The sequence below is a fragment of the Trachurus trachurus genome (genome assembly GCF_905171665.1).
Source record: "Trachurus trachurus genome assembly, chromosome: 17".
Taxonomy (NCBI): Eukaryota; Metazoa; Chordata; class Actinopteri; order Carangiformes; family Carangidae; genus Trachurus; species Trachurus trachurus.
In genome coordinates this window covers 29,623,534-29,642,348 of record NC_139900.1, presented here as the reverse complement: position 1 = coordinate 29,642,348, position 18,815 = coordinate 29,623,534, and the positions used below count along the sequence as shown (strand labels likewise).

General features: G+C 39.9%; 2 protein-coding genes across 4 annotated transcripts; both read right to left on the bottom strand.

The window, feature by feature from the left end:
• Positions 1-3,334: 3,334 nt before the first annotated feature.
• tmem275a (transmembrane protein 275a) lies at positions 3,335-3,973 on the bottom strand (the record flags this gene model as incomplete). The annotated part of the gene is made up of 1 exon (XM_083991948.1): positions 3,335-3,973. The coding sequence occupies one exon, from the start codon at positions 3,971-3,973 to the stop codon at positions 3,335-3,337; it is 639 nt and encodes a 212-aa protein (XP_083848074.1).
• Positions 3,974-5,066: 1,093 nt separating this feature from the next.
• On the bottom strand, positions 5,067-18,808 carry kncn (kinocilin). Of its 3 annotated transcripts, none has more exons than XR_014596121.1 (8): positions 18,717-18,808; positions 16,414-16,483; positions 11,915-12,082; positions 10,116-10,184; positions 9,894-9,965; positions 9,107-9,200; positions 7,251-7,378; positions 5,067-5,148 (listed from the first exon to the last, which is right to left on the bottom strand). XR_014596121.1 is itself a non-coding variant. In XM_083991951.1 (7 exons), exons 3-7 carry the CDS (start codon positions 12,060-12,062, stop codon positions 7,303-7,305), a joined length of 459 nt encoding a protein of 152 aa, XP_083848077.1. In that variant the 5' UTR covers positions 12,063-12,082; positions 16,414-16,483; positions 18,717-18,808; the 3' UTR covers positions 7,165-7,302. The 3 variants fall into 3 exon arrangements, 1 of the variants encoding a protein (XP_083848077.1); XR_014596122.1 differs by lacking the exon at positions 18,717-18,808 and adding an exon at positions 16,597-16,634; XM_083991951.1 differs by lacking the exon at positions 5,067-5,148 and having other exon boundaries at positions 7,165-7,378.
• Positions 18,809-18,815: the final 7 nt, after the last annotated feature.

The following is an 18,815-nucleotide window of genomic DNA, read 5'->3' as shown; positions in this document are numbered from 1 at the left end:
TTGCAGACATCTAAAGACAATGTTTTGTAAAACAAAACATAAAAGACAATGCTAATGATTTTTTTTATGCAAATCAATAATCTATAAGACCTTTGCAATGTCATCAGGATAACTTGATAATGATCTACTACACCATTCCTTCTCTGACAGGAGAAACAAAAGCCAGCAGAGACTTGTTATGATATACTGACATCTATTGGTTTGATGAACAATTGCATTTTATGTAACTTTATTTTGTCATACACGTGGCTCTAGCGCCCTCCAGTGGCAACAGCGTCACAACAACACTACTAACACTAGTAGAAGAGCTAAATGAAAATCATGTTGAGTTTTTTTTACTCAAGGCCATTTTGATGTGATGCGACCACATGTTCTTCACATCAGTCTTTCAACAAGCCTGTCTTAAATTTGAACAAGAAACTGTATTTAAAAAGGGGTGAGAGAATCAGTCGATTAGTCAGTTAAACAAATGACAACAACAAAAAAAACTGATAAAAAATGTTAGAGGGTAGCTAAGTGTCAAGCAAAAAGCTAATTTTTTCATTTCTGTTTCCAGTTTCTCATATCTGATTATTTGCTGTTATTAAGCAAACTGAATACCTTGGAAACCGAGAAACAGTGATGGGTATTTTTTTAATATCTGCCTTTTAATAAACTAAACACCTACCGTAATAAAAAATATAATCAGAAGATTAAGCAATAATCATAGATCTATTAAGCTGCATCTTTAGAGCCTTTCCAAAGGTGCTCAGGAAGCTGGTGCAGCATGAAAAGATAAACTCAGATATAAAAACACAAACCATCTTTCTAACATCTGGGGAACAATTTAGATTTTATGTCTTGTTGTTTTCCTACAAACTGCTCTGACAGGATTTTATAGATTCCCGCTTGGAGTAAATGGGTGTAGAACAAGAACTGGCTGCTAAGATCACACTGAACCTGCAGGACATTTCAATATTTAACAAATCCACTTTTTTTTAATTCAATTCACTTCATGATGACACAAAATTGCAATCCAGCAAGTACATGGTGTCACGCCACACACACATACATAATGAGCAACCTCATTTTTCTACCGAAAGAGCCTTTTTTTAATTCATATCTTTTGAACGATTCACATGTGGATCGGTTACTTAATAATAAACAAAATTATAATCTTCACAAAAATATCCTATCCTTTACATTTTTCAGATCTTTGTGTAAGTGCTACACAAATTAAAATACACAGATAACACCAATAATTCACTATAACAGGGTTTTTGCATTCCCATAACTCAGTTCTCTGAACATGCAAAATTAAGCACAGCTCTCTAGTTCAGCTTCGAGAGGGAAACGGCTCCTTTTCAGGAGCTTGTCACAAACAATGAGTGGTCAGTGGCTGTATGTCTGTATGCAGGAGTTCACTCTCCTGCTACTTCATATAAATCTCTGAGATGAAACATTTATAAACCATTTGCATGCATTTATTATATCAACTAAAACAGAAACCTGTTGAGGCTTTCCTAACAATATGGAATAGAAATCCAGAGCCAAACAAAGGCTTTCTGAAGAAAACTGCTATTGTGCACTTTTATATAGCCCTCATTAGTTTGATCCTGATATCTCAGTCTAAGGCAGCTTTCCTTTGAAAGGAAATTGGGGTTTGAGTGTCTTTTTTTAACTAGTCAGGTTTATAACCGACAAGAAGACATCACAGTGATGGGGAACAGATATTTTTTATGCAATCTGCACATCTAAACTGTGTCTTGGCTTCCTCATGTTTTGTAGACTAGGTCCAGTAGAGGTTCATTTCTGCTGAACATCAAGGTAACATTCATCATAACAACAACAGACATAAAGATGAGGATTCATGTGCTCATATTTGTAAAACAATGTGACAATAATATGCTTTTTCTGTGTCAGGTCACGATGTAGATTCAAATTCTTGATGACAAAGTCGTCACGATGACACTTGGCTTTCTCCTGCATTTCATTATAATGAACATGGCCTTAAACTATTATGATTACCTGTTGAGTTGCAGGTAATCATAATAAAATTGCACACACATAGAAACTATCAAAAGTTTGGCAACAGACATAACTGATGTTTGTGTGACGACAAAACTTAAAAGATACAAGAAAAATGTTTTCGCGAGCCAACACTGAACACAGAAAATACAGTAACACACTGTGAATGCCAAGAATAGAATCTCGGGTGAGACAATATTGCTTTGGGACCCCAGTGACCTATAATATTTTATGCCCCCAAAACAAGTTCAGCACTGAGCACAGCATACAAAATGCCAAATGTCACTACATGCACAGCTGTACAGTTGAACTCTAGTTTTCTCTACTGACCTTTGACTCGTAATCTTTAAAAGTTTCAGAACAAATCAATAATCACATTTATTAGGAGAGCCCTCTAAAATCACTGTTGACAGTTGAGGTTTCCACTCACTGGAGTAACAGTGATAAAAAAAGATCAGTAGTTTATGGTTTCACAGACTTGGTTTGATTTCTACAGGAGGAAAACTGTGCATAATGCCCCACGTTAAAACAAATAAACAAAACAAAGACCTGGAAGAAAACAGCACAAGAGAGGTAGGAATTTGAATTCCAAAAACCTACAATCCACAAATAACTTGGATGTTTCATTAAGTTTGCATGCTAATTAACCAGTTGGCTGCACAGCAAGACAAATCAAAAGCATACTGTGGAGAACTCGTCACGACCGGAGATATTATGGCACTATATGTAAAACTGTCAGACACAATCACGCTCAGCAAAGCCCTCGACCAAGAAGAAGGATATTTACACTGCGAGCAGTTCCCCGGGTCCTATGTTCCCCACTTTGTATGGGGCCGGGGAACATAGAACCTTTTTTCTGTTCCCCGCTTTTCCCTAAAAGGATCCGGGGAATATGCAATTGTATACCCATACCTGGAAGTGGAGTTGTGAGTGACTTGGCATATTTTTGCCTATTTTTGAGTGAGAAGTTGAGTTGTGACTTTGAGTGAGAAGTGTAGGCTAATGGTCCCATTGGTTGGGTTTAGGCAATGAAGAAAGGAGTTGGTTAAGTTTAGTAAAAAGACCAGGTAGAGGTTAGACAGGCCAGATTGATAGAGTCCAGATAAGTAGAGAGAGCCCATCGACCAGCAACAGTGGGGAACATGGGACCTTTTTTCAGAAAAAGGGTCCTATGTTCCCCAGTATGTATTGCAACCGGGGAACATAGGACCCTTTTTGGTAAAAACGGGGAACATAGGACCCATTTTCAAAAAGAGGGTCTGGGTAGGGGAACATAATAGATACGCTCCCCTGCGAGCACTCTGGCCTTGAAAGAGTTCTTGCTCTGCTAGGTGACCACTTCTTCACGTGGCAGGTTGAGCCTCACCTCCCCTCCTCCCGTGGACGTGGAGGCTGAGTAGACTGCGGTGGCGGAGACAGAGGAAGGGCCGTTGCTCTCCATGGTGAAGAGCTTGCAGGAGCCCGGTAGGCCCGGATCAGGAGCGGCGACGGCCTCCTTCTCTGGGCTGGACACCCGGGAGGATCCAGGGGAGGATGTGGGGCTCAGCTGCACCGCTGTGGTATCCTGCAGCGTGTGCTCGCTGGTCTCAATTTCAAACGCCGCCCCACCAGCGAGCCCGCCGCCGTGTCCCATTAACCCCATGCCCCTGCCGCCGCCCACTTTAGACCTCCGCGAGCTGTGGGGAGGGGGCAGGCGGCTGCACACGCAACAGGCCCCAAAAAACGAAAAGGCCACCAGCAGCAGGATAGGTCCGATGACGATGGGTGGGTTGTCAGAAGGCAACAGTGTGCTGAAGGCGAATGCGCCCACCAGGGTGATGTTGAGTCCGGCCAGCATGATGCAGAGGCCGCACGCGCAGCAGAGCGCCGGGGAGGGGAGGCCATGGGGGCGAGACGTCCTCCTCTTCGTCTTCTGGGGCTCCTTTTTAGGTACAGGGGTGCCGGTGTTTCTATCAGTGATGACCATGTCTTCACCTCTCTATCTCTCTCTCTCTCTCTTCCTCTGTGTTATTGTGTCTCCCTGTGTTTCAGTCCAAACTCCTCCCCATGGCGGTGTTGGAATAAACCGTGTCCAGCTCACAGTGTGGAAACATCTTAATCTGTAACATGACCACACGTGACAACATGTAAGCGTTTCTGAAGATACACACATATTAAAAAAGGAAACAGATAAGAGCACTCATTACACCACTTTTGTTCTGTACGGTAGTATCAGTGGACAGCTATCACTGATGATCACTGTGGACAAAGTGAAGTGTCCTCCCCTGGAGAGTGTGTGTGTAATCCATCAACAAGCTCTGAATATTCATCGCTGCTCTGCTACTCCTGTAAATTACAAATATCTGGAGAGGACGAGGTCTTAAACACATTATACAATAACATGATGAACTACTGTTTATACCATGACACATGAAGCCTGAGACTATTGTTGAGAATGGATTTTTTTCCTTAGAAATAAGCTTATTAAATATGTATAAATGCATTGCAAACATCAGAAAAGTACAGAGCACACAGAAGAGACAAAGGAGCAGCAACAACACAACAGGTTAGCTATTGAATATTCATGAGGGATGCAATTGTTTAAACTGTGGCACAGTAAAAGCAAAAATGATGTGATAAGCGTGTTTCTCTCTGCTGGTTGCAGCCCCATATTTAAAAATTCAACATGATTGATCAGAGTGTGTTTTAGATTATGTGCTGTGCCACTGCAGCTGTTTCATTCATGCCACCTAGGCTACTACAGGGAATAACACTTGGTTATTATTCTTATTCTTTGCAATCAAATTAGTACAGTTCCCAGTGTAGCATGCACCCATTCAAAATCCTGCAGTGCAAATTAAGAGACTGTGTTCTGGTGGAGAGGGAAATCTTTTTTTTTTTTTCAATGAATATGAATGACAGTAAATGATCCTGGTTAGATAGATCAGATTTAAACGCACGCTCCATGCATTCCTGTAAAATCAAACCGTGACAGCATCTTACCCTCTCTGGCGATATGCTTAAGGTCTTCACCATTGTTGAATCAGGAGATTTTCTTACAGCGATTCTCTGTTTAACTACCGGGTGTAATTACTGAGAGGTTGAAAGGACGCGTCAACACCAAAGGAGGGATTTTCATCCTGCTGTCGTGGCTTCACAGTCCTGAGGGCACAAGTCATGACAGCCATTCAATCAGCGGCGGCAACAACGGCGAAAACATGCGAGGCAAAAGGAAAAGCCGGACCTGATGAGGAATAGCTATTTTGGAAAAATAAAATAAAATAAAATCGGAGAGAAGAAAGAAGATCACTTAGGTGAGATGGCATTTCTTCTTCTGAGTTGATACGCAGACGCAGCACCGCGCGCTGCTCCCGGTGCGGACGGAGACGCACGTAACACCTGACAGGTCATCCTACAACGAAAACACACACACACACACACACACACACACACACACACCGGGGGGAGGACGCTCCGAAGCACCGGCGGTTTCATTATATTCGAGGAGCCACGCAGCTCAGCTCATCCTCCCTCCTCTGGACCTCACCTCTGGATCAGACTCCCTTGTCACTGCCACCACCTCCTGCATCACTGTTCAACCTGTGTGTGTGTGTGTGTGTGTGTGTGTGTGTGTGTGTGTGTGTGTGTGTGTGTGTGTGTGTGTGTGTGTGTGTGTGTGTGTGTGTGTGTGTGTGTGTGTGTGTGTGTGTGTGTGTGTGTGGCTGGACACTACAGCGCTAGAGGTCACTGGGAAAATGTTTGTTTTTGTGTAATTTGGGTGAACTGAGCCTTTAAATGTTTCCAGTACTGGTTTCATTTCAAGCTAAGCTCCACAGCTTTTGACCAGTGCATGCTAGGATATAGACATGTAGCCTATGGCTGGATGGGTGCTCAAAGAATTAAAAAAAAATGAAGTATACCTTCTGGTTTTCATTCACATTCAGATGGTTTTTTTTGTACAAAACACACACATAGGCCAACATATACACTGCCCGTCCAAAACAAAAGTCACACACTCTAATATTTAATTGGACCGCCTTTAGCTTTGATTAGGCATGTATTCGCTGTGGCATTGTTTCAATAAGCTTCTGCAATGTCACAACATTTATTTCCATCCAGAGTTGTATTAATTTCTCAAAGATTCTCAATGGGGTTCAGGTCTGGACTCTGTGATCACATTGGACCACATGTCTTCCAGTTTTTAATAAGGAGTCGGACAGTTCCCAATTTCAGTAGTTTCAGCGATCTCCTTAGATGTTTTATTCGCTTGATGCCAATAATTTGACCCTTCTGAAACAGATTAACATCTTCTCCACGACCACAGGATGTGTCTTCTGACATGGTTGTGAAATGAGACTGCATCATAGGGTTAAATAAGTTGTTGCCAGCTAAAACATAATCATCCATATAGTACTTATCCAATGGGAGGCTCTTACCTATTAGCTTAGTTAGTTAGTTTTCTTTGGACGGGCAGTGTGTATGTGTCATTTGTCAGCCACTTCAGCCCATTGTGGATTGTGTTCAATTAAACATTCAGTATGTGTCTCTCCAGTGTTTAACTTCCTGCAGACACAGAGGGATTGTGTTGAGGCATTGTGATTTGAGGCCTGACAATCAAACTGCCGGTTGTCATCAAGGCACCACAGACTCCTCGGGCTCCCGTCGCTGAGACCCATCAACACGGCCCGGCATTATTCAGCCTCACAGCACGTCATATTTTTTTGTCAGCGCACACAGCATTCTCCCTCATATGACTTCCCATGCAGCAGCCATTCTGCTGCTGCTGTCCTGAATATCAATGTATTATGTTTGTGCAGTTCATTGTGCGTGAGGAGCGAATGTGTGTGAATATGAGTGCATCTGTACAGGGATTGGTTTGCTCATGACAAATACAAGCCAGGAAACTCGAGCTAAATTGTGTAGAGTCCCATTATCACATAACGACCATAATAATGTCTTAATTGGTGACTGAGAACATTGTGTGATGATGAGATGAGCTGCAAGCAGCGAGCGGGACTACTGGGTTTTATTTGCTTCCCGTCTAGTGTCAGGAAATGTGAAAAACCTTCATCAACAATCAACAAACATATTAATCTTTCAATAGGTTTATCAGTCCACACACCCAAGTACAATGAGTAAACCGTTGAGATTTACTCATAATATTGTGCTTGGGTGTAGGACGGCTGACACAAGAAGTAGGCAGAAAAACAGTACAATAAGGATTTAATTCAGCATCTTTTGCCTCAATTTTGAAAGAAACCTACTAAAGAGGATTAGCTGGAAGGTAAATAATATAAATCAGATCATGTGATGACATCAAGGTGGGTCTTGATCAGAAGGTGACAGCTTTTGTTTCCGTCTGGATAAGATGTCTGGTATGTCTGAAGACGTCCTGCAACAGACCAAATTACAAGTCATACTTGTCCTCCTTCCGTTTGAGACAACATGTATTACTTTATTTCCCCCGAGTAATCCAACCTTTTAATTAACTTTGCATCAATCATTTTACTGAGCTATAAAATGACTGAACTACCATCAGCATACAGTATTAATGCATTCCCTGGATAGTGTGGGTGATTCAAGTCAGGCTCTCAGAGGTTTTTTTTGTTTGTTTGTTTTTGTTTTTCAAATGCTGGAAATCAGCGAGGGAGAAAAAAACTAATAAAAAAAGTTACATTTTCGGTTAAGATAAAAAAAAAAAGATTTTAATTCAACAAATGTCACTCAAAGGTTTGTGAAAAAAATAAATTTTGAAGTTGAGTGTATAGAAGTATGTTTGGAGTCGCACCACCAACACATGGTTGATGAATGATCTAATCCGTCATGACTAAAATCTGTCTGGTGTCTGGTTACCATAGCAACAACATCCAACGTGATTGGCTGAAAAGAAGGGGATACCTTGTGATGATCACTTTTGAAACTTTGTCTTTTTTTTTCTATGCCTCTGAAAGGCTTGGACAGGCAACAAAAAAACACATGTTCTTATGTAAGGTGGATTGTTGGCTATTCTGCAGATAATTATTTTCAACTTTCAACCATAACAGGCGGCCGGCTGTACACCTGTCCTCATATCAGCTGCAAAATAACAGAGTGCAGCAGATACAGAAAAGCTGGAATGAGATTCACTTCTTCAAAGAACTATGTTTATTCTTTATTATCACAGGTGTAAATGACCACCATGCCCTTTATATTACGTGATAAATGGTTTTTTTCCATGAATCGTTCTAACAGCTTAATCTTGTATTATCCGTTTCTGGCACATCATCGTTTTTTGTCAGCAAATCACACTCTCTTTTATATTGTGGCAGAAGATAATCAATTTCAAACCAGGTCAGTCCATCTTTATCAAAATTAACTTTCTACAGCTGGGTGTCTGGCATGGCCATGTAACAGAAATACATACATGGCCGAATTCCCTTTGAACGTTGTCCGATTAATTTGTTACAGTGTGTAAAAGTTATTAAATTTAATGGGGGAAATACATTGAACAGATGCAGATTTCTGGGCTGTAAAATGTGTCTCTACACGTTTTTCAAATATCTCCTTGTGAATTTTTGGGCATTGGGCATATACATTCAAAAATGTACTTACGTACGTCTATCCTTATATTAAGAATCATGGTGAATTATTAGATGCTGATCCGATAATGGATCAGCATAAGTGAAAATGTGACTCACTATGCAAATTATGAATAAAACTAGGCCCAGTGTTGACCCCTGTGGGACTCCAGTCAGCTCAGACAGACAGGACTTAAATCAATGAAAACGTCACACTCACCCAGTGTTTAGGTTGGGTACAATAGACTTCTTCTATTCTTCAAATGTTTTCTTTTAGACTATGTGTGTCCAAACTTTATCCAGATTAAATTCTTTTGAGATTTGATATATGTGATATTGGGAAACATGTTTAAGGTTAGGAAATGACTGTGGTTATGACTTCCTTGTGAAGACAGGTTCAGGTGTTTAAGTTAAATGTATTGTACCACCAACCACCTCCTAATCCAGCTCACCTTTACCTTTTCTGTAAAATATAAATGTTTCACCTCTTCTTGCTTTTGTGGGTAAATCCCTAATCCACAAATTAATATGAAAAGACAGACAGTGATGTTTTAATCTCATACCCCTCATCTGGGTTGGTCTCCGCTGTTGGTCCGCCCTCAATGACGGTTCCCATTCGACTTTTGGAGCGTTCCAGATTTAGTTGACTCTGAGTCCCTGCAAGATCACAAGAGAACAAACAAACACATAACAACAGTTGGTCTAACACTGCATGTTTCAACAGATCTGGGAGCTGTATCACACTGTGACGGCTGGTAGAGACTGTCTCAAGAAAAAAGGGTTCACACATTCTTGGCTTGTCCGTTGATCTAAAGTTGATTACAAGCTGTATAAGGATATAAGAACATATGATAAGTAGGCTACAAGAAGCTGGAGTTTCCCAAAAGCAATCACCCTTCTCCCTCTCTTGTGAGTTTATGGCGGCAATGTAATAGTTTTGTTGGATTAGGAGGGTTCCTGAGGGGATTGAGTCAGCCATATCTCAGTCGTGGCCATGTTGGTGTACTGTGAATGCCAAGGAAAAGAGAAAGTATCCACAGTTGTTAGATTCACAGCTCTTTCGTGATGCTTTACCACAGAACTCAATTTAAACTTTGAAATTCCTGCTCATTTACTACATTATCAGGGGTAATCATTTTTCTCTGATTCTCATTTCATATTTGGATATATTGGACATTATGTCCATAATTCAGAAAATTTCCTTTTCCAAATTAGAAGGTAGCCATAAATAAACTCATCCAAACACAGTGCCTCCAGACCGACCAATAAGAAAATTGATTGGTCAGAATAATACTACAAATCCCTCTTTCGTAAAGCTCTTTTTTCTACTCTTCTCCACCCCTCACTCACCTTCTCGTCTTAGTGTTTCTATGGGTTGTTCAGGAGCAGGATTGGCAGCCGCTGGGTGCACTCTGAAGTTTACTGAGAATTTAAGAAATAGTTAAAACATCTTCTGAACAGAACAAGTATGTCATTCTCATTTAATGTCATGAACCGTTTTTGACATGGCTGAACAGTAAGATGTTGAATAACAAATCTTTAAATTGAATTTGAAGTGAATGAACAACTTACCAAAGGATGGAAGAATATGGTTCATGTTGAGCCATGCTTTTATAAAGGGGTAGGTTGATATGAGCAGGCCTGTAAAACAAAACGCACGATTAAACTGATGAATGATAAAGTAATAGTATTGCCTTCATCATTATATGTGAAATACATGTTTGGTATGCGCTGATTGGTATGAAGACACAATCTTCAATTCAGAAGAAGGAATAAGTGCACTATCTACCAGCAGGAGAAGTTAATATCATGTTCTGCAGGCTGTGAGGAAAATCTCATTATTGGGGACTGTCAAATGTCAGTGTGATATAAAAGCATAAATCCAGTCACTCGCAGATTCCAAGTTCAATCTGTGACTGCTACCAATGCCTCTGAGCCAGACTAGGGGGTAACAACAATACAATTGCTTTATGAAATATCTATTCCCTCGCTGTAAATATCTTGACGTAGCCTTCAGATTAGTTTTAGCAGTGCAGCAGCAGATACAGTGTGTGATGTTCTTACTGTTCTTTCTGTTCGAGTATACAGTAATATCTGAACCACGGGGCTTGTGTGCCTCTCAGTGGCACTCTGCTCCAATTCAACACAGTTATTGATTTCCCTTATAAACCAGAAGAGCTGGCATTAAAACCCAGGCAGGTCCTGGGGGTGGCTGTGATGCATTTCTGTGCCTAAAATGTCACGCAACTGCAGAAGGAGTGAAAAGGATCTGTCGAGAACACTCTGTTCATACTCATTAGTCAGCCTATGTGTTGGAGGAGGCATCATGGCATACAAGCCCCAAAACACACAGCCTAATTAGATGCTACTTAGCTGCACAAGAGCTGCCAGAGTCAACGTCTCTGTCAAACTGCTGTGCACAGTTTTGATTTGCCAAAGTTTTGTGCACACTAAAAAGATCATTTACTGAACGTTGATGAAATAATGAGTGAGGATATTTCACATCACTTATGCATGTTGATGTTGTCTTGGGATCAAAAGCCCTGTCCTTTGCCCTGTCTCTCCAGGAAAGCAGCTCAGGCACTCCTCTACCTTGGCAGTGCAAGTCCTCCGGCTATCACTTGGTTCCAGTTACACTGTTGTATCAGATGATGGCAGGGTGTGTTTTTCAAGAACAGTGGATGGAAAATGTCACAGGCCAAAGATCTTTGTTTTTGACTTTTTTTTTTCCTTTTGTTTTTAAACAAAATATTAACCAGTTTACATTTTGGAGGACTGTGTCCTCCTTGTACCCGACAGCAATATTTGAAACATTGAAAACACGTTCACTTCCCATCACTGTATGGAGTTGAAGATTCTGATGCTATGTAATAAAAAAAACTGCAAAATCAGTTATTTTCCATATGTATTTATTACTCTGACCATATTGAACCTCAAATATTGAAGTTTCTTTTTGCTAATTACAGATGATTTGATGAAGGCAACACAATATGGATATGACCATGAGGCCTTGTAATCACACAATGGGGAAATATTTCATGTTTTATGTTGAATGGGATGCACGAAAATTGTATTTATTTAAAGTATTTGTTTTGGTGACTCACTCACAAATATGTTGACAGCATGTATGTGGTATTAATGAAAATTAACATTAACAGTTTCTTTAGTGGTCAAAACACGTCATTAGTTACAAATCCTTTCATCGGGATAAGACAATAATGTTTTCTAATCTGTTAAAGAGGTCAACATCAGGGTTAATCCACGGACACATAACGTCAAGATTCAGTCAAAAAAGACCAAATACAATCAATACAACCAGCAAACTTTGAAACAACTGGGTCAATTCTTCCCATAAAATGTTACTCACTCACCGAGGCCCCCTGCTCCCAGAAAGATCCCTCCTACAGCATCAGCGTCACACTCCCTGGACACCCCGATGATGATGCAGCCCGCCACGATGCTGAGCAGGGCCGAGCCCACCCGCAGCCCATGGTACTGCCCGGCACTGATGGGGTTCATTCAGCAGGTGGAGACCCCACCTGCCCTCCAACATGCACACAGTGACCAGTAGTGAGCGTGCCCGTACCTTGAGGCTTGCCCCTCCCTTGTTTCAAGAGTGTCTGACTGACACAGTAACACTTTCTCTGGCCGAGCCTCCATTTCTATTCCCTGCTCAAGACGTCTCATGCATCTTTAAAGATGGAGATCTGGTTTCCATTGCCATCGAAAATTAGAAAGCTTGGGGGCGCTGACTCTTATGACAGCGATACGTACGCTACTAAATCTGATCACAGCCCTCTTCCCAGTCAGTGAGTGCCTAGAGTGCCATTCACAAAAAAATGAACACTAAAACAATAAACAGTGGCGGTACAGCTGTTTTCTTGGACACATGTGGTGTGTGAAGGGCTTATAAGTAAGACACGGTAATGTGACAGAGCAGCAGAGAGATAAAAAGGAGAAGGGGAGGATAGAGAGAGAGAGGGAGGGAGAGAGAGAGAGAGAGAGAGAGAGAGAGAGGATGATAGAGAGACAAAGTTAGAGTATGTGCTACTTGTGTGATTTGTCTGCAAAGCTTGAAGGGAATGTATAATGAAAGGTTCAGAGAGTCCTCTGCGGTGGGGGCCTGAGGCCATCCACAAAGGCCTGCAGTTGCCATAGGAATAGCATATCCATGGCAACAGAGGGAAAAAAGAGGGTAAGCAGGATTAACACCGGTGAATAGGATAACAAATGAAGTTACTAGAGGAGAAACAGTGACATATTTCCCGATCAACAAGTTAAGTCCCTCCATTTTTGGCTGAAGCCACATGTCTGGATCTATTCTTAATCACCGGTCCATTCTGTGGGCTACCACTATGCAAGATAGATGAGGGTGTGTGTGTGTGTGTGTGTGTGTGTGTGCGTGCGTGCGTGCGTGCGTGCGTGCGTGCGTGCGTGTGTGTGGCACATCCAATGCTGCATTAGTGACCCTTGAAAATGAAAAAAAAAGAAGAAAAAAGATCACAGAATCCCAAGGTTTTATATTTGTATGAAAGAATATTTTTACCTCCTTAGATTGTATTTTTAAAAGGTTTTATGGGCAAAAAAACAACAACAACTAAATTAATAGCTTAAATTTAAATCTTTCCTGACTTAGGTTAGAAATTACACAGGATGCTAAGATTATATAGCCTAATACTTGTTAACTCTAGATAGGCTAAATGTTTAATTTTTAGAGAATTGCAATTTGTAGACCTAGCCTACCTCTCGAGCTATTCCTGCCAACACAACAGCAAAAATGACTACAGTAGATGGCCTATGTCTGCCAGCATAAAGATCCATACACTAGAGCCCATGTAGGCTATCTATCAAATAAAATATTCCTGGTTCCACCAAGATAACCAAATGAAATATAATAAGTGGTTATGAATTCATAGCAAATAAAAAGGCTTTTGGAGGATTTTCCACAACCTGGCAACCCAAAGTCTGTTTTAAGTTATTTCTCTGTAAGAACTGGTAAATGATTGATTTATGAAGGTTTTATGAATGGTAAAAAGTTGTTCCCGTCAAAAAAGGGATGCGTTGGCCGGGAATCGAACCCGGGTCAACTGCTTGGAAGGCAGCTATGCTAACCACTATACCACCAACGCATGCGGAATCCAGGAAGGAAGACCTATATTCAGTAAAACAGCGACCCCACTGAGTTTGAGGAGGTAAATGTTTTGTACATACCATAGTGTTCAACATTATTCAGTGTAAATGCACCGAAGCAGTTGGCGACAGCGACAGTCAAACATCATTTCTCTCTGCAAAATAAATCAACGTTTGTTCCTCTGGGTTCAATAAAGTTTTCTCGGTGGATTCACCGTGTGAGGGAATACTGTGCTGGTTTGTAGAAATCTAACAGTGTTTGGGGAAAAAAAAAAAAAGGACAGTGGCCCGTACGGGGATCGAACCCGCGACCTTGGCGTTATTAGCACCACGCTCTAACCAACTGAGCTAACCGGCCCAACGACGCTCAGATCTGTTGACATATCTTCATATACACAGTTTTACCGATATATTTCACATTGTGTTCATGTGATTATGTGCCTGGATGTTCAGGTATGGGATAAAATACTGGTCAAAAAGTTGTACAATGATGTTCACATGTGTAATAAAGTTTTGTGGTTTTAAAAATATTTTGTGCACGTGTAAAAAAAAGTTTTGTATCTGTGGGAATATTTTGTGCATCTGCAAAATAAAAAAAATTAAAATTAAAATTAAAAAAATTACTGATGCACATATTTCCTACCTTCAAGTGGGACCCTGAATTTACAAGCTGCAACACCATTGAGTATAAAAGTGCAGCACTGAAGTCACGAGTTTACAAAACTCAAGTCGAATTAATGACAGATTAAAAACCTCAGATAATGTTATCATGAGGGTTTTACTCTGTTACGTTGGTTATTAGAACTTATTTGCTGCACAATTATAGTTGTTGGAGTTAGAGTGTGAAGGTAGTATAAACTTAGCCACATGTGGTTTGTTTTTGTAAGCCACACTGTGTACAAAAATTCAGCTCTATGAATTGCTTTGTTATTAGCAGTTGAACCTTACAATATTGCCACAACATGCAGAATATCAGTGTCCATAAATACAACTGTTACAGAACCATGTTTTCATTATATACAGGAATTACCCACATTATGGATCTAAGTAAACATCAGCATAGCATACTGTACACTGAACACATGAAGTGGTGAGGAAGAGAGACAATGATGAGCGCGCTGATTGGCTATTCACTCAGGCGTCAAAACAGGCTCAAAATTCGTACTTCTAACTTGAGTTTTGTAAAAACATTAAAAAATAAATAAATAAATAATAATAATAATAATAATAATAATAATAATAATAATAATAATAATAATAATAATAATAATAACAATAACAATAATAATAATAATAATAATAATAATAAAGACATTTCTCTGATGTCTGTTAATGCAAGGGGTCATAACCAAAAGAAAAGGCTTTTTCTTGTTGTTTTGTAAAGGGAAAAATGTTAATATTATTTTTTCTGCAAGAAACGCATTTCAAACAAACAACGGGGAGATTAACTTTATTTCAGCCATGGCACTTCAAGATCAGCAGGGGTCGCCATCCTACTGAAAATTTTCAAAGGTCAGGTTATCTTTCATGTGGCAGATGTTAATGGTCACTGGCTGATGCTTTGAGTTGATTTGCACTAATGCTGGATTAATGTTCACCTGGCATACTTATACAATGTATGTACAATGAAACACATGCCACATTTGTTTATATTTTTATACTTTTTCAATAAAGCATGTGAAGCACTTGAAGGTGGGAAATTTGTGTGTCGTCAATTTTTTTTTCAGATGCACAAAATATTCCCACAGATACAAAACCTTTTACACGTGCAAAAAAATATTTTTACAACTACGACATTTTAGTATACATGCACAAAACTTCTTTACATGTGCACACAATAGTTTTAGTGCTAAAGCTAAACATTGGCTTAAGCAGCAGCAGAAATGTGAACATTAACTTCTCTCAAGTCACTGTCAATACAGCATTTTACTAATGTTTAATGTATTTAATTTGTGCAATTTCTTAATCTAAATTTTGTAGCTGTGTTTATTTATTCATGATAACTATTCACTGTATTATTCACTGTATTTGTATTATTGCACTTATTGTAACGGTATTCAGTATCTTTTATCCTTCTTTAGCCTGACCAGGGACAAAGACTGCAAATTAGCTGAAGCTAGACGTCTTGTATGCATCGCATTTTTCATTCTTTGTGGCAATGTTGTATGTATCGTCCCTGCAAAATAAACATTAAAATAAAAAATAAAATAAACTACAAAATGTATTACATATGTGAACATCACTGTACAGGTGCAAAATCTTTTTGACCCATAGTTGATCCCATAGTATGCATATGAATAGTAAGGATATATAAAAATGTCGATTATGATTTTTATACTCTGTTTCGACCAAGCGCCGACGAGGACCTCGTGGCGCAACGGTAGCGCGTCTGACTCCAGATCAGAAGGTTGCGTGTTCAAATCACGTCGGGGTCAGTTTCTTTTGATTGACTTGTTTTTTCCCCCGCAGTCCTTCGTTTGGCAGTCCCTGTTTTACTTCACTGAGCGACAAACACTACATGCATGCAGCGGGATAGTTCTTTGGGATAAAATGTTCTCTTTTATTGATATATGATATTTTGTAACTACACACTCAAGATTCAGTAGTATTCAGCAGTGCACACTGCACAGTGGGGGATCTGCGTTTAAAATATCAACATTATGATTTGCAGAAGATTAGGTCTACAAGCCTCCCCCACCAGCCAATACAGCATTGGGGTGTAGTCATGAGAATGACTTACCATCTTGCTGGTTGAGACCAGGTTGAGACCATGAGTTGTGCTACTGTGGTAGTGGCCTGATGTGGCATCCCTGTGAAAACACAAAAATGTACAAACTTTGCATTGCAGAGCGAACTAGGGTGTTTTAGCTATTCACAATTAATAAGCATTTAAACATTTATATTTTAAATTAATTTCACATACTACTGTTAAAAGCCGGTGCATATTCTCATTTGCCCAGGTCATAGTATTTCAAAGGAGGTTGAATCGAAAGCAACTGGACTTAGTTATTTGTCTAGGAAGACGTTTCACCTCTCATCCAAGAGGCTTCATCAGTTCATGTACGCAGCTGACCAGGCTGGGACTGGTCCAACCATAGATATATATAAGAACTAGATGACTCACCCCCAGCTGTTTCCCAAAGACACGGCGTAGCCAGTACGGCGGCCATCTTGGAACGGGCAACTCTCTCCCTCAGAGCATTAAGCCTATGGTGCATATTCTGCTATAATGACCACAACTTACTCAGTTTTTGTCCGATTTCAAAACGGTTTGATTTTTATGAACGTTTATGCAGTTATGATGCAGCATATTTAGAATCACGGATAATTTGAATAATATATATTTTTTTGTAAAAGTAACATTTTAGTGACATTATGCAAATAGTTAAAGTAATAGCTACATATTGATTTATTTTACACAGAGTTATGAATCGTTTTTTTAGTGCAGATGACTGGATCACATATCTACTGCACTGTAACTGCAGCCAGAGTCAGAGCAAGTTGCCCGTCCTCATATGGCCGACTGTGAGCTACGCTTGCGTGTAGTCAGATCCACCCCCTTGGGTCCAACTATCTGGTGTGGAGACTCACCATTTAACCTCTTGTGTGGGCGTTCACAAGGGTGATGATGTCACTGGTTCCCTTTTTTTTTTCAAGATAGCGTGAACGGTGGGTTTCAAAGAGGGTGTCAAAATAATTATGAGACATAGTGCTACAAAAGAAACAAAAAATTAAACATTCAAATTGATTGTTAGTTAGTCTACGCTCCATCAAAACACAAAAAGCCACTGAGTGCAATGTAAAAATGCCGGGTGCTGCCCCTAAATTACCCAGGATGCATCAGTCATTCTCATTTGCATAAAAAAGCCGCTCTGGTCAGGAAGTACAGACCAAGTTGAGAGCAAGTACTATCGGTCCAAACAGTGGGGAACAGACTCAGGTTGGTTAGTATAAAATCGGAGATTGTCAATGTCAAAGAAACATCGTCAAGGAGAAGTAAGAAAAGGGTGGGCTCGTCCGGGATTTGAACCCGGGACCTCTCGCACCCTAAGCGAGAATCATACCCCTAGACCAACGAGCCAGACGGTAGCATAGCTCACCATGACCGTTCACAAAATCGATCCAAATCTGACCATGTGAAACATATTTCGTAACGATTTCATAACTGTAACCAACGCAACACTTTACAAATAATTGTAATAATTGTAATTTCTATCATTTTCTTTTCATTTCTTTTTTTTTTTAAATTACCAATCTGTATAACTCCGCAGGCATGATGTTATGTAGATTCTAGATAGATTTTGACATTTTACCACTGATTTCCAACAAGCCAAAACATGTTGATAGAGGGCGAGTTCTTAATGCCCAAGAGATCTGTCAAAATTAATAATGCAGTTACCTGTTAAATTAGCGCTAAATAACTAACTTAAACTATTAGGTTTGAAGGTGACTGACACTTTTTTTTTTTCATTTTGTGTAAACATGAGCCATGTAACGGATATAATCGTGAAGAGCAATCTCTCACTGCAAAAGCAGCAGCCACAGTCACGTGAACAAATATTAATCCAAAGTCCAAAACCCCTTGAAAAGTGTACAGTGTAGGGTTTTCATTTCTACTTCTAATATTATGTGCATGCAAGGCGTTTAGGTCTTGTGAACGAGCAAACAGAAAAAATACCTTTAGCTACCCAAGTGATAATATTGAAAGTCAAAAAAAAAAAAAAAAATGTAGTTTTAAAGGTAGTGTTATCGTTTTAACAGTTATTACTCTGTTGGTAGGCATTTGAAAAGACATTTAGAGGGTAGATAGGTGTATGAGAAGTTTAAACACATCACTGTGAGTGGGAGGAGGGGTGGCGTGTACAGTAGTCCGGTGCCCTTCCTGAACACCTGAATACTTTGGAATAGGTGTAAACAAAGTGGCACAGGTTTTAGCTAAATAATAATTAACATATCGTGGCTGATGGTATGTCTGAGTGGGTAATATTCACAGCAGACGTATATTATATAACATAAGTAAATACAGTGGTCAAATAAATTCACCTCGTTGTCTGAGAATAATACGTTACCAGTCAGCAGATTTTTTTTTTTTTACCACGGCGTAGCTACGGGGTTTATCTGTGGTCATGTGACCCGCACTCA